A 13022-nucleotide genomic window follows, 5' to 3' on the forward strand; every position below is an offset into this window, starting at 1 on the left:
CACGCGGGCTTTATACACTACACGCCCCACTCTGGCGCGCACTCCGTCTCACACTTCTACAAGGAAAGTTTTTACCTTTTCCAGTTTGAAGTAGGAAAAGGAAAGTTTTTTAATTAACTGAGTTTTGATGATCACGTTTGATTAATTCTTACATTTCGAATGTTTGCATTACAATATTTTTTTTCCTTTTTAATTCTTGAAGTTAACCTACATAAATTTGAAAAAAGAAATATATTGATTTCCTTCGTTATTAGTGTTAGGTCAGCTGTATTTAGAAATAAAATGTTTTATTATTATTAATTAATATTAGAAAAATATTTGTATGTTTATCGATAAATATTTATCTTGTGCCAACTGCTATTAAGTTCTCGATGAATAGAAAAGAGAAATAAATAAAGTGAGGCTTTTTCTTCTATATTTCAAAATAATAAGAAGTTGTCAAAATTTTAGTAGTGATCAGGAGAAAGATGGTACTCAAATATTGTTCTTGATATTATTGACTAAAAAAATGATGGGAAAAATGGGAATTTGAAAAATAAAATACTTAGGTTGTGATTGATGACAGATGAGAATCTATCTCTTCTCACTACCATTAAAAAATTGAAAAATTGATAATTTTTTAAAATATTCTTTGTTTTTTTAAGTATAAAATATGATCAAAGTATTTTTATTTGAACCAAATAGGTTCATGCAGCCCATAAAATAGATCTACTTTCAAAATGAGATACGTTACACGTGCTACTTTATTCTATTCATTTGAGTTACTAGATTTTTGTTTTCTATTTTTAAAATTAAACCTATCCAACGCAACTTCCATTTTATATATCTACATTTTAAAAACAAGCTCAAAATATAAGCCCTTTAAAGCTAAAAAAATTAGCTTTTAAATTTTGTTTTCGGTGTTAAAATTTGGGTAAGGATTTAAACGTGTTGATAATAAAATTAAAAAACAAATCAAATAAATTATTAAAAAACACAATTTAAAAAATAAAAGAAGTAAAAAAAGAATAATGGGACCTAAATAATAAAGGCTCAGTTCATCAGGCTGAATGAGAGTAGTTTAGAGTATGGAGTTAGGCTGAAGTTGCCAAAAATTTAGTTAAGTTAAAGCTTAATGATAATTGGAGCAAGAAGGCCACAAAAGGAAAGTTTGTTTAAGCTTTTTAATGATTTAATGAAGCTTCAAGTAATTGCCCTTTTACAAGCAATCCTTTCATTCATTGATTCCAAATACTAAAATCTTCCGTATCTTCAAAGGAACCCATTATTCACCTTTTTCTTCTTTTTCTTATCCACAAACCCTTTCTTAATTTCTCCTCTTTTCCATTTTTCTAATTTCTCCTTCTATTTTTACCTAATTCCTTTTTCGTACCAATAACTTACCCAAACTAAAAAAAACCAGGTTCGCTGTTTGTTGATATAACAATAAATGTGGAATATAGAGATTTGAATGTCGAATATTGAGAGAATAGCTTATATATTTTTAGGATCGAGTTATGTTCATGTCGACAATATAAAAACTAAATTTGGATGATGTTTTCACAATATCTATAACTATTTATTGTTTTGATTTTATTTTTGAGTTGTAATTATGTTGATTGCTGGAAAAGTATGAACTTCTTATCTTACAAGAAACTCTTACATCATCAAGAATATTTCACAGTAACCATAATACTTATTTTTACTGTAGATGAAGCATTCTGCGCCATAAACTATTTGAAGTATACATTTTTTTTAATACATACGTTCTCATTTGGGTATAGAAGTTCGGTCATTTGTTGTAAACCATTATCAGGAAAGGGAAAAAAAAAACTAAATGACAATAGTTGATACTATTTTGAGTAATTCTCAATTTAGTGTTTCAGTATTTTAAAACTTTCCATGATAATGTATTGAAAATTCTAAATTAGGTTCTTAAAATATGTTAAGAGAAAGTTTGCGTCTCACTCAATTTATTAACATATTTAGATATGTATGCATGCCATATAAACATATTATTTAGAACATCTATGGATTTTAAAGGTAGACGAGTTGAATTTATGTGTCCAATAATATCCGCTATGTTCATATGTTCAAACATACTAATAAAACAAGGATTTTTTATTAATGTACTTTTTTTACAAAAGTGCTTAATTGAAAATTTAAACTAAATTAAGGACCAAATTAGTATTTGCCTAAAAGAATTAGTGATTATTGGGTGTATCTTGAGAAAAGAAAAAAAAAGTTTATTGGTCATTCTAATTTTGACTTTGATTCATTTTGGTCAATTACTTTCTATTTGTTTTAGTCATTATACTTTCACAATATTTTTATTTTGGTCATTGTAAGATAAAAATAAAAATGAAATAATCAAATAGTCCATTTTTAAAAATACAAAAACTAAAATATTAAAAGCGACCCAAATCAATTAAAATATACGAAAATAGTATTTAAAACAAAATAGAGAATATTATTGGAATTGCTTGGGTAAATACCCACCATAATGTTAATGGAAGTTGAAAATGATTTCCAATTATTTGGCAGAAACACGGATTGCGATGGACATTTTTTGCTAACAAACTTACCATCACTAATTTTAATGATGGCACTTTTTTTTTCACTCTTTTTCCGGTAAAGACCAAATTGAAATTTGAAAGGGAAAGTATGTGGGTCCCATCGTCCACGTGTAAAGAAAATTTCAAAAATATTCCACGAATGAAAAAATTAAAAAAGGTGTTTTTATAGCTACCCATAATTAATGTCATTTGCTATTATATTCATCATATCCATTTTGACGAGAGAGTTGAAAAGAACTCACTCGTCATTATCAATTTCTATGGCTGACGTGTCGTTATCTGATTCGACCTCCTGGCCTCCGGTGGCGTTTTGCGCATCATGTACTTTCTGGAGAGTGCATGAATCAATTTATTTCTACATATATTATGTGGATTTTTGGTTTTGCTTTTTGTAATAAATTAATTTGACCACGTGGCTTGTGATTGTATTTTTTCTTTTTAAAAGTTAAACACATTTGATAATATTCAGATATTCTTTTGTTTTGAAAATAGTTATAATATTAAGAGTGTTAGTATTAACCAGCCGTATTAAAAATTATGAAGTTTGTTAGTAATAACACGTGTCACAGTACAGAACGCTTTTTCTTAATCGAGTTTAACGAGTTATTCATATGAATTAATAATGTTGTGATGTTTCATAAGACAACCACTCTTATGTAGCGAAAGCGAAATTAGACATTAGATAATTTTTCATGAAATCGGAAACATGAGTCCAAACATGAACTTTGTCAAAATTTAACCACAATATAAACTTTAAAACACACAAAATTTAAATAAATAAATTAATATGGTCTCAACCGGTTATCTCTCGTTCTCCCTTTCTAAAAATTAAACCCACACATAAAAACTACTTATCTCATTTGTAATGGACTAAAGTCCCACATTGAGTAGATGGAAAGAATGATTATGTGTATATAAGTCAGCGATATCATTTTATTAATACGACAAGTCTTTTGAGTATTCAAAAGGGATTAATGTCAAATTGGACAGTATTTCAAACTATTATAAAAATGTGGAGACTACTTCAAGCTAAATGTAACGCCCCAGGCCCAAGAAGATTGGTAGCGACTATCCCGATTTTCAATTTTATAACATTTTCTAATCATACTTTTCATGTCAGTAAAGAATGTGAAAATTGGCCTATGATAAGTTTGAGCATGGCATGATCATGTGTAAGCAAGCATAAATTTTAAGAAACAAAAGCGTAATTGATCATACGGGTTTGGTCTCGAAGTGATTGTGAAGAGAGATAGCAAGAGTGATGTCATGAATAATTGATCCACATTTTTGTGATGGCTACGCCAAAAGCAAACCAAAAAGTAAAAGAAAGGTGACAGAAAATGAAATAGTAAAAAAAGGGAGGTGAATTAGGCAGAGGCAGAGGCAGAGGCAGAGGCTAGAGTCGAATCCAAGTCACAAAATGGAGAGATTTTGGGGAATCAGATTCTGTTGGCTTTGCTTACACCGCAATGCATGCAATGTATAGTAAAATGGATATATATATATATAATTTTGAGCCCAAAAACAACAAAATTCTTGTCTTTTGTATTTTTGGTGCGCCAAAGCAAAAGCAAAAGCAGGCCTCTAATTCCCTCTCAACGTGCCCACAGGTGGCCTCTTTGCCGCCTCCTCCTGCTTTGAATATTTCTTACCTTCTAATCACTCATATACATTATACACTACACCTCCACACAAAACCAAAAACTGTTAACCTTGTCCAAAATATTATTCTTTTTTTTTTCGATTTTCGTGAGTGTTCGGCCCAACTTGCACACACTTAGACTAATCTCATAGGTGGTCATCATGGATTTGAATACATTCTCTCTAAATCCTTTTGATTTAATTAGCTTAGTTGGTTCGTTTGAACAAATGAGGCACTTATGACGGTTAACATTATACTCTTCTTGGATTTTGTAAAGATTAAATTACAAATTTAGTTAACTGAATTTTTGGAGTTTTATCTAATTGATTCTTTGAAATTAAAGAAAAAAGTATTTGATATATGTTCTTGAACTTTTAATTTTGGGTCGAATAGATTTTTGATCTTTTGAACATTTTTAGAATTTAGAGACTTATTGGAGTATAAAATTGAAAGCTCAGGAACTCTTGGATAGTAATATTTTTTAAAGTATAAAAGATTTATTGAAACCTTAGAAGCTTATTAGATACTTTTTAAAGTTCAAAGAACAATTAAATAAAAACTTGAAAGATTTTGTAACTTAAATATATTCTTAATGGTTGATACACATGATAATTTAAGTTAAATGGCATATCAAAGCTAAGTATATAGAGCTTGTTAAGACGGGGTAATATTGAATCTATATATATTTAAAAAATGATAAAGTTTAACTGGAAATTTACTCACTCAACTTTAATAGTTGTATAAATTTAATTTGATTTTCCAAACTAAAAAGTACCATGTACGTCTTGAACTTTTGAGTTTGATTCTAACAAGTCTAAATGATTAATATATCTAAATATTTATATGCATGTTGATTGAATTAATAAGTGGCGATTTTGCGACACAATGAAGAAGTAGGTAAGTTCGAATAAACTAGGGGTAGATGGGTGAGAAATTTGATGGTGGGAATTTTTAATTTGTTGTTATTATACATTATTGATTAATAATTGATTAACTCAATTTAGATAAAACATTGACTACTTTTTCAATTATTGTAATTCTTGAAATTACTATATCTACAAATGCTCCTATAATAATGTTTTTTTTTCCTCCGTTGATTATATGGCCTAACCCTAACCCTAACCCTAATAGCCCCTGCCCACTTGCCCTTTTTTTTTCCCTTTAAAAAAGAAATTAAAAATTTTCATTGCTATTTTCCTCTGGTCAGCTTTTGTACCATTTTATTCCTTCGTGTGGTAAAGACAATGGATTGATTTTGATTTGGTCGATTTCAATTCCTTTGATTTGTCACTTTCCCGTCAGCCTAAATTCATGGAATTGGGAATGGGGGAATCCATTGCACTTGAATTTTAAGCCACCGCCAATAACTACCTTTTTTCTTTCCTACGAAACTTATGATTAATAATGCAAATATAACCGATGGTCTTGAACATAGGTTATCAGATTAGGTATTAATATTGTTAGGGCAGAAAATTATCTTTTGTACGTGGAAGACAGAGAAAGCTGCAAGTGTCGGATTAGGTCTTACCTAAGAACTATCTCGTACATATTCGACTAGTCATACTCAACCACAAAACGCAATGGAGATGTCTACTAGTAGCCTGAACATCATTCAAATTTGATCTTAGGCATCCGACATATCCAACCTTTGAACTGACACATATAATTAACTGTCTGTCGTACCCCAGCGTATAAATAGGAGAGCCACACCTTCACATATCGTATTCTATTTCGAACTCTCTATTAAGTTCGAGTTTAAACTCAATTAAACGTCGGAGTATTTGCATATTTTGTGCAGGTCATTCCTCATTTGTACGTTCAAACAATATATTACACCTGTCTAGATTTGACCGAGACTTAATTTTATTACATAAACAAATATCTTTAGTATACATTAAAAATAAAACATAAGTACTTTTCTTTAATTTTTTCCTCAGATTTTCTTTTTATCATTGTAGTTGACTCAATAATTAAGCTTATTGAAGTCTAATGTCTCAACTTTGATTAGTAGTCAAATTAATAGCCTCAATTGTGAATAGCTAAAATAGTTTTTTTTGATTGGCAAGAGTACTTTTTGGGTATTAATTTTTGCTTTTTTAAATTAGTTTTGACATTTTATTGCTGAGTTTTTTTACATGTTTATTATTATTATTATTATTATTATTATTTTGTTAATTTTGTGTAGTTTCCATGATTAAGTTTAAACACATTTCTATATAATTAATTTGAATTTTGAGTATTTTTTGTTGGGTTGAATTTTGGGTATATATATATTGGAATGTCAAAAACTAAACATGGAGTCCTACACTTATACTTTTTCAGCTGGCCCTAAACTCAAGATGTGAGTGAGGCCCATTAACACATACCCAAAAACCAATTTAGACCAAATTCAACTAGTTCCATTCCATTCTAATTTATTCTAACCAAAAAAACAAAAAAAAAAAACAAAAGAAAAAAAAATTTTAGTTTGCATTTGTAAAACTGAATTGTAAACATCAAGCATTACCTAAATAACATAAAACAAATATGTAGTTTCGAATGTTGCAAAAATTTAAAAATTTTACAAAAATAACCTAATTCAAATAAAACTCAAACGTATATATATATATATAACACTAAGAAAGGTCACATTTATACTATATTTTAAAAAATTGAAGAGTTTTGACATTTTATTTAAAATACATATTGAATTTATGTTATGGAGGCAACTTTCTTTGATTTCTTCTATGAAAAATAGTTAGATATTCATTGGCGAGGATCTATACTAGACACATCATCATTACATATTTGACAACTAAGAAAGAGAAATATAAAAATAGAGGATTTTTCTATAAAAAAAAAATTAACTATCAATTTTTCAATGACGATCTACCTAAGATATCAAGACCCAAGTATATCTTTTATTTACTTATTTATATTAGATTCAATAAATAATTAAATCTTATTAGTGGTTAAATACTATTAGTGGGGAGAGTTGTAGTGATTGCCACTAACTCTTCTGCTACATATAGCAAGGGACCCATACTATTTGACTACTAAAAACACAAAAATTGATACTTTATAGGCGCTGATTAGTAGTAGTTTCTACCTACCTTTTGTATTTGTCTTTTAATGGGTAGAATCAGCAGAGCAATGAAAATACACCACACTATAAAATCAATAAAAGCTCTTTCTAAAAAAACAATATTAGAAGAGTATTTCTGTATTCTAAACCATAGTTTTCTTTTTTTTTTGTTTTTTTGTATCTATTTAATTAAGCTAGCAACTAATAATTAATCTTCCTTCCCTTAACAAACTTCCTTCTTGAAACTCTAGTTGGCACCTTCTTCTTGGGTTGTAATTTCAATCTCTTAGGCGCCTGTGTTTCATCGCCATTAACGACATTATTATTATTATTATTATCTGCGGCGCCATTGACATTATTGTGGTGCTCCTCCTCCACCTTCTTCCTCTTGAGCATGTTGACGAGGCCCTGGAGGGAGACGTCGGCGTGTTCGGTGGTCATCAATTCCTCGGCGATCTGGGCGGGGGTGACGTGGGTTTGGGCCAGGAGGGCCTCGATCTCCGGGAAGAGGCGGTGGGGGGAGTGGATCTGGAGGTAGTTGGCGGCCAGAAGCTTGAAGGCGTGGAAACTGCAGAAGGACATGTGGATGTGCATGTCCATGCGCCCCGGCCGGAGCAGCGCCGGGTCCAACCGATCCTTGTGGTTCGTCGTCAACACGATGATCCTCTCGTCGCCACAGCTTGACCATAGCCCGTCTATGAAGTTTAAAAGCCCTGACAGCGTCAACTGCAAACAAACAAAACAAAAAATTATTTTTTCTAACTTAAATGTTTAAATTTTTTATATTATATTAACAAAACGTTTATATGTGTTGTAGAAAAAAAAATTAGAAACAATAATGATAAACAAGAAATTAAACTTGATTTGGTCCTTTCTAAAATTTCTATACAATTTTATAAATATTTTTTAAAAATAAGAAGTAAGAAAACGCACAATTATTAAAGTGGAAACGATACCAAAAGCGTCGTGGATAGTTCAAATTTGGTTTTGGTACTAAAAATTTCGCCACATATTCATAATCATGCTATCTATCTATAAAGCAATTAATGCAAAGAAGTAGACTAAAATGATATTTTAAAAGTTCATGTACAAAAAATAAATTTAAACAAATAACTTTAAAACTTTTTAGTCCAAGATAAATAGTTTAACTAGTTGGCTAATTAAAATAACTTTTTAAATTATATATTATGATGTTTTTGTTAAGTATTTTTTAGTTTTGATTTTTTTAAATGTTTCACTAAGTATTAATCTCGAAACCCAGAGTTTGATATTATTTGAAATAGAGCTAAGTTAATTAATCCAATAATTACTGGAAGATAACAAAATTAAAAGAAAAAGGTACAAAAAGCAATTTGTTTGTTTTTCTTTTTGTTAGTTCAGATGAAAAGCAAAAGTCAGTATTGTACTCCACTCCAAATAAAATGATAATATATATATATATATATATGAACTTATCTACTCAAAGATATTTAATATTTATAAGTTTTTGAATGTCCAATATAATAGTTTCACGTGATTGTTCCTTTAAAATTGGACTAATTATGGGTAAAGTTGGCTTACACTTTCACAATTAATATACATATGTATATTACATGTAGAACAAGATAAAGGGAAAAAAAGGATTAATATTGTATAATTAATCAACTTTATCCTCCACTAATCTAATAAGACTCCCTTTTTTGTCACACTTTTGAGAGCACTTTCCCTATATAAAATAAATAAACGTGAAGTTGGCTAAGATTAAAAGGATGGTTAAGGCTTGAACTATAAAAGTTTAAAAAGAAGAAGTGACTTGCATTGTTTGAGAAAACAAAGAAATACCTTACTTATATATTTCCTCTACAAAGGAGAAAACAAATTAAAAAAACGAATTCATTATTAGCAAAAGCGTAGTAAAAACAAGATGCTCGACAACTTAATTTTTTCGTCTTAGATTTTAATATTTCTAATTTCAATTAAGCCCGATTAAAAAGATTGTTCTCACGTATCTCCGAGAAATTACAAAATAATGAGATTTCAGGGGGAAGAAAAACAAATGTTCTAGTTCTGTTTGGGGAGATTTATTCAAAAATTGATCTCGGGCATTTAAATTTCTAAATGAATTTAATTAGTAACCCATATCTACTGGTCGGTAGGAATCTTTTTTTTTTTTTGCTACCTTTCTATTAGTCTTTAAGAATTATTTTTAAATTAAAAAAAAATTAACATGTGCATAATTAAACGATAATTGTATGTATCTCGAAGTCCGAAGTTCGATCACCCGAAAAGAGAAATGAAATGGAGCGGCTGACCTGAATTTCGGCGGAGTGGGAGGGCGGCCAATCGCCGAGGCGGCGGTCCGGCAGCTCGACCGTGCAATCAATATCCTCGATCACCAAAATGGAGCGATTCCCGGTGGTCAACAGCAGCTTCCTGAGATCGGAATCCTGCATCACATTGGCGAGCTGCAGATCATAAATATCAAACTTCAAGTAATTGGCCATGGCCGCAATCAAGCTGGATTTGCCGGTCCCCGGCGGGCCGTAGAGCAAATAGCCCCTCTTCCACGCCCTCCCCACCCTCTTGTAAAACTCCTTCCTCTTGACGAACCTGTCCAGATCCTCCATCACCGCCCTCTTCAGCTCCGCCTCCATCGCCACCGTCTCGAACGTCGCCGGATGCTCCAGATTGACGGCCTCCCACTTCCCGCTGTAGCAGCCGGAGCTGCTCATGGTGTGCATTTTGAGAGCCCTGGATTCGTTCTTGATGGCGGCGGCGCGATCGAGGAGGTGGGGGATGTAGGATCGGAGGATTTTTTGGTAGTGGGTTTTGTGGAATTGGAGCTCGAAGTAGCGGCGCTCTGTTCTGCCGCCCGGAAACAGAGCGTTGTTGTTGGGGGTGTTGCTGGATTTGTCGTGGTCGTGGGAATTGAAGGTCCACAGGAGCTCGATGCCGTCGAAGGAATCCACCAATTTCTCGCCCTTTTCGAGGCGGAGGGTGGGGGATTTGTCTTTGGGGGATTTGGTGATGCGGAGGCGCGCGGTGGCCGGAGTGATTTTCGTCGACAGGTACGTGTCGACGGCGTCGTAGATTTGGTTGGGGGACATGCCGGAGGATTCTTCGATCAGGAGGGTCAGGAGAGGGGAGGAGGAATTGAAGAGGCGGCGGACAGCGGCGGCGATGTAAGACCGGATCGGGCCGGGGATCAGGTCGTTGGCCATTGATCGGAACAGCATTAGGGAGCCGGCCATTGACGCGTAAGCCGAGAATAATGACTGTGGAGACGGCATTTCTTTGCTAGAAAACATGGCGCTGCGGCGGTGGCGGCGGCGCTCCGATCAAAGTTCTGGGGAGGGAGTTTTCGGTGGAGGGGTTGGTTTGAAAGTTCTGCAACGAAGAACGAACTTGGCTACATCAAGAGTGTGTGTGATGTGAGGAGAGTGTACTTTAAAATCATAGATGTATAATTTTATAAATAAAGAATGTCTAAAATTTAAATGGAAAAATAAAAAATAAAAATCTGTTCCATAAAATATTTTCCTTATAGAAATATGTCGTTGGTGATTTTAGATAAAGAAAATATCTCTAAAAAAAAACTAAGAGCAGAAGATAGATCTTATCAACTATGGTCTAAGTACAATTATTTTCCACTTAGATAGGTATATGAAAAATATTTAGATACTTACTCCGAGGAGTTTGACCATGACTATAATTTGCCAACTCTTTATTTAAAAAAGAAAAAATTTTATTTTCTCTTTTTATTTGTCAAAAATTTAATAGTGGATAACAAAAAGATTAGTACTAATCAATCAAGAAAAAACTTGGATTCCAATAAGAAATTAATAATACGTCCACATGGTTCCATAATATGATGACAAGTCCTTGCTATTGTTTTTTTTTAATAATTATTTTATTAAAACTTGTATGATCACATAATTTATTTTAGTTTTTTTAAAGTGGTTTCAAGACTCTTCTACCATCTTTCTCTCTCCCTAAATCGTCTCACCTCCTTTTTCTCTCTTCTTCCTCCCCTAACTTGATGCAGAACTCATATTTGGTCGAAAGAAGAACAACTTAGAATCTAATGTTCCAAAGCTTTTTCAATTACATCCATTTGTAAAAAATGGCTACGAACAAAAAGCTACAAAAGTCTCCATATAAAATTAGGAGGAAGACACGTAACGAAATAATAGAGGAGAAAACAAACTATATTGTGCGACTTCTCGACAGTCATTTAATTTGTGAAGATGTATTTCATTTTTATCATGTAAATTTGAGTTGCATCATCAAGTTAAAAAAATTGAGATGAATAAGAGAGTAGGGAGGAGGAGGTTACGGTACTGAATTCAAGTTGAGAAAAAAAAAATAGAGACGACGAAGAAAAAGTAGCCGAGAAGTAGTAGGGAGAATAATCGTCCAACCAGTCTTAAAAAATTTAAACATATCTTGGTGAAATTTTTCAATATCAACGTACTTATGCGGTTAAGATGTATAACTCCTTGCTTTGATATTGGAAGTTGAAATCCTCACTTTAAGTAAACTACTTAAACCGGTTAAAGTGAAAAATAAATAAATAAATAAAGACACGTGGACCAAAAAGCTTCAATTTAAAATATTAATGTGCTTTTGTTTTTATTTTTGTATTTTTTTAATACAACAATTATGGAAGGTAGGAATTTGAACCTAAAATTCTCAAGAGAAGAAATATATATTTTTTTGTAAAGGCATGTTGAAACTATGCCAATGTTGGTCTTTGCTAGTATTATAGGTAAATTTAGAGTCTACCATGGTAAATAACTCTCACTTTAAAACACGTGTCTGGGTCTCAGTTCAGACAATCTAAAGAAAAATGAGATATGCTAAATCACCTATGATCAGTCTAACGGAAACTCAGCTCCATGTCGAATATGGAAAAAGCATATGTCACCGACACAAAATCCACTGTCTATATATGATGCAAAAATGGCAGAGCCACGCTTCCCAAAACTCCCTTATAAAACATAGAATCGTCCCTTTAAAGTATACATAATCAAGTATGCATAGTTAGGTACTTAACTTGAGTGAGTAGGTGTCCACTACAAATATGAAACTGAAGTGTCACATAGTCTAGAATCCAACCTCAACAAATGGGTTTATAATTTAATATTGAAACCATTATTTTTCGAGAGAGTTCACCACAGTTGGTTGGAAAATAGGAGAGAAGAAGAAAAAGAAAGAGAGTGGAGAGGAAGAGTGGGAATCCCATTGTACTTTGACATCAGAATTCAGAGTCCAGAGAGGAAGAGCCAATCGGCAATGTTTGGCCCTCACTTTAATGGCATCCTTTTCTTCTGCTTTTTCTTCTCATTAAAGTGCTTTCTGATTGTGATTACTATTTTAGTTCAGTGTTTAGAGAGAGAGAGAGAGAGAGAGAGAGAGAGAGAGCTATAAAATTAAAATGTCATTTTCTACGCCTGCCCCACAAACAGCTAGCTACTTTTGGTTCATGACTTGGTCCAATATATGAAAAAATACATTTTTGTGTTTGTTTCATTTTTTTGGAGCATATGACTGAATAATAATTGAGTTTCTTTGTTTGTGATGGACCAATTTAAGAAAAGAAAATTGTTTGAGTTGGTTTGGTTTTGGCTAAAAACCAACTCAAATTTATATGCACTATAGAAAATTTTCAACTAATTTATCACAATTGCCTCTCTGTGAATTTATTTAGGTTTAATGCTCGAGTAAAATTTGTCGTTTAGTTTTAGTGGATCATCAATTTCTCATAAAAATAAAAGTCATT

At 32.1% G+C, this 13022-nt stretch overlaps 1 protein-coding gene across 1 annotated transcript; it reads right to left on the minus strand.

The window, feature by feature from the left end:
• Positions 1–7326: 7326 nt before the first annotated feature.
• Positions 7327–10750, minus strand: LOC111008317 (AAA-ATPase At5g17760). Its single transcript, XM_022280973.2, has 2 exons — positions 9553–10750; positions 7327–7987 (listed from the first exon to the last, which is right to left on the minus strand). The coding sequence occupies exons 1-2, from the start codon at positions 10546–10548 to the stop codon at positions 7463–7465; spliced, it is 1521 nt and encodes a 506-aa protein (XP_022136665.2). The 5' UTR covers positions 10549–10750; the 3' UTR covers positions 7327–7462.
• Between the last annotated feature and the right edge of the window lie 2272 nt (positions 10751–13022).

Source organism: Momordica charantia (assembly GCF_013281855.1).
Source record: "Momordica charantia cultivar OHB3-1 chromosome 10 unlocalized genomic scaffold, Mcharantia_2.0 BLBB01000010.1, whole genome shotgun sequence".
NCBI classification, from domain to species: Eukaryota; Viridiplantae; Streptophyta; class Magnoliopsida; order Cucurbitales; family Cucurbitaceae; genus Momordica; species Momordica charantia.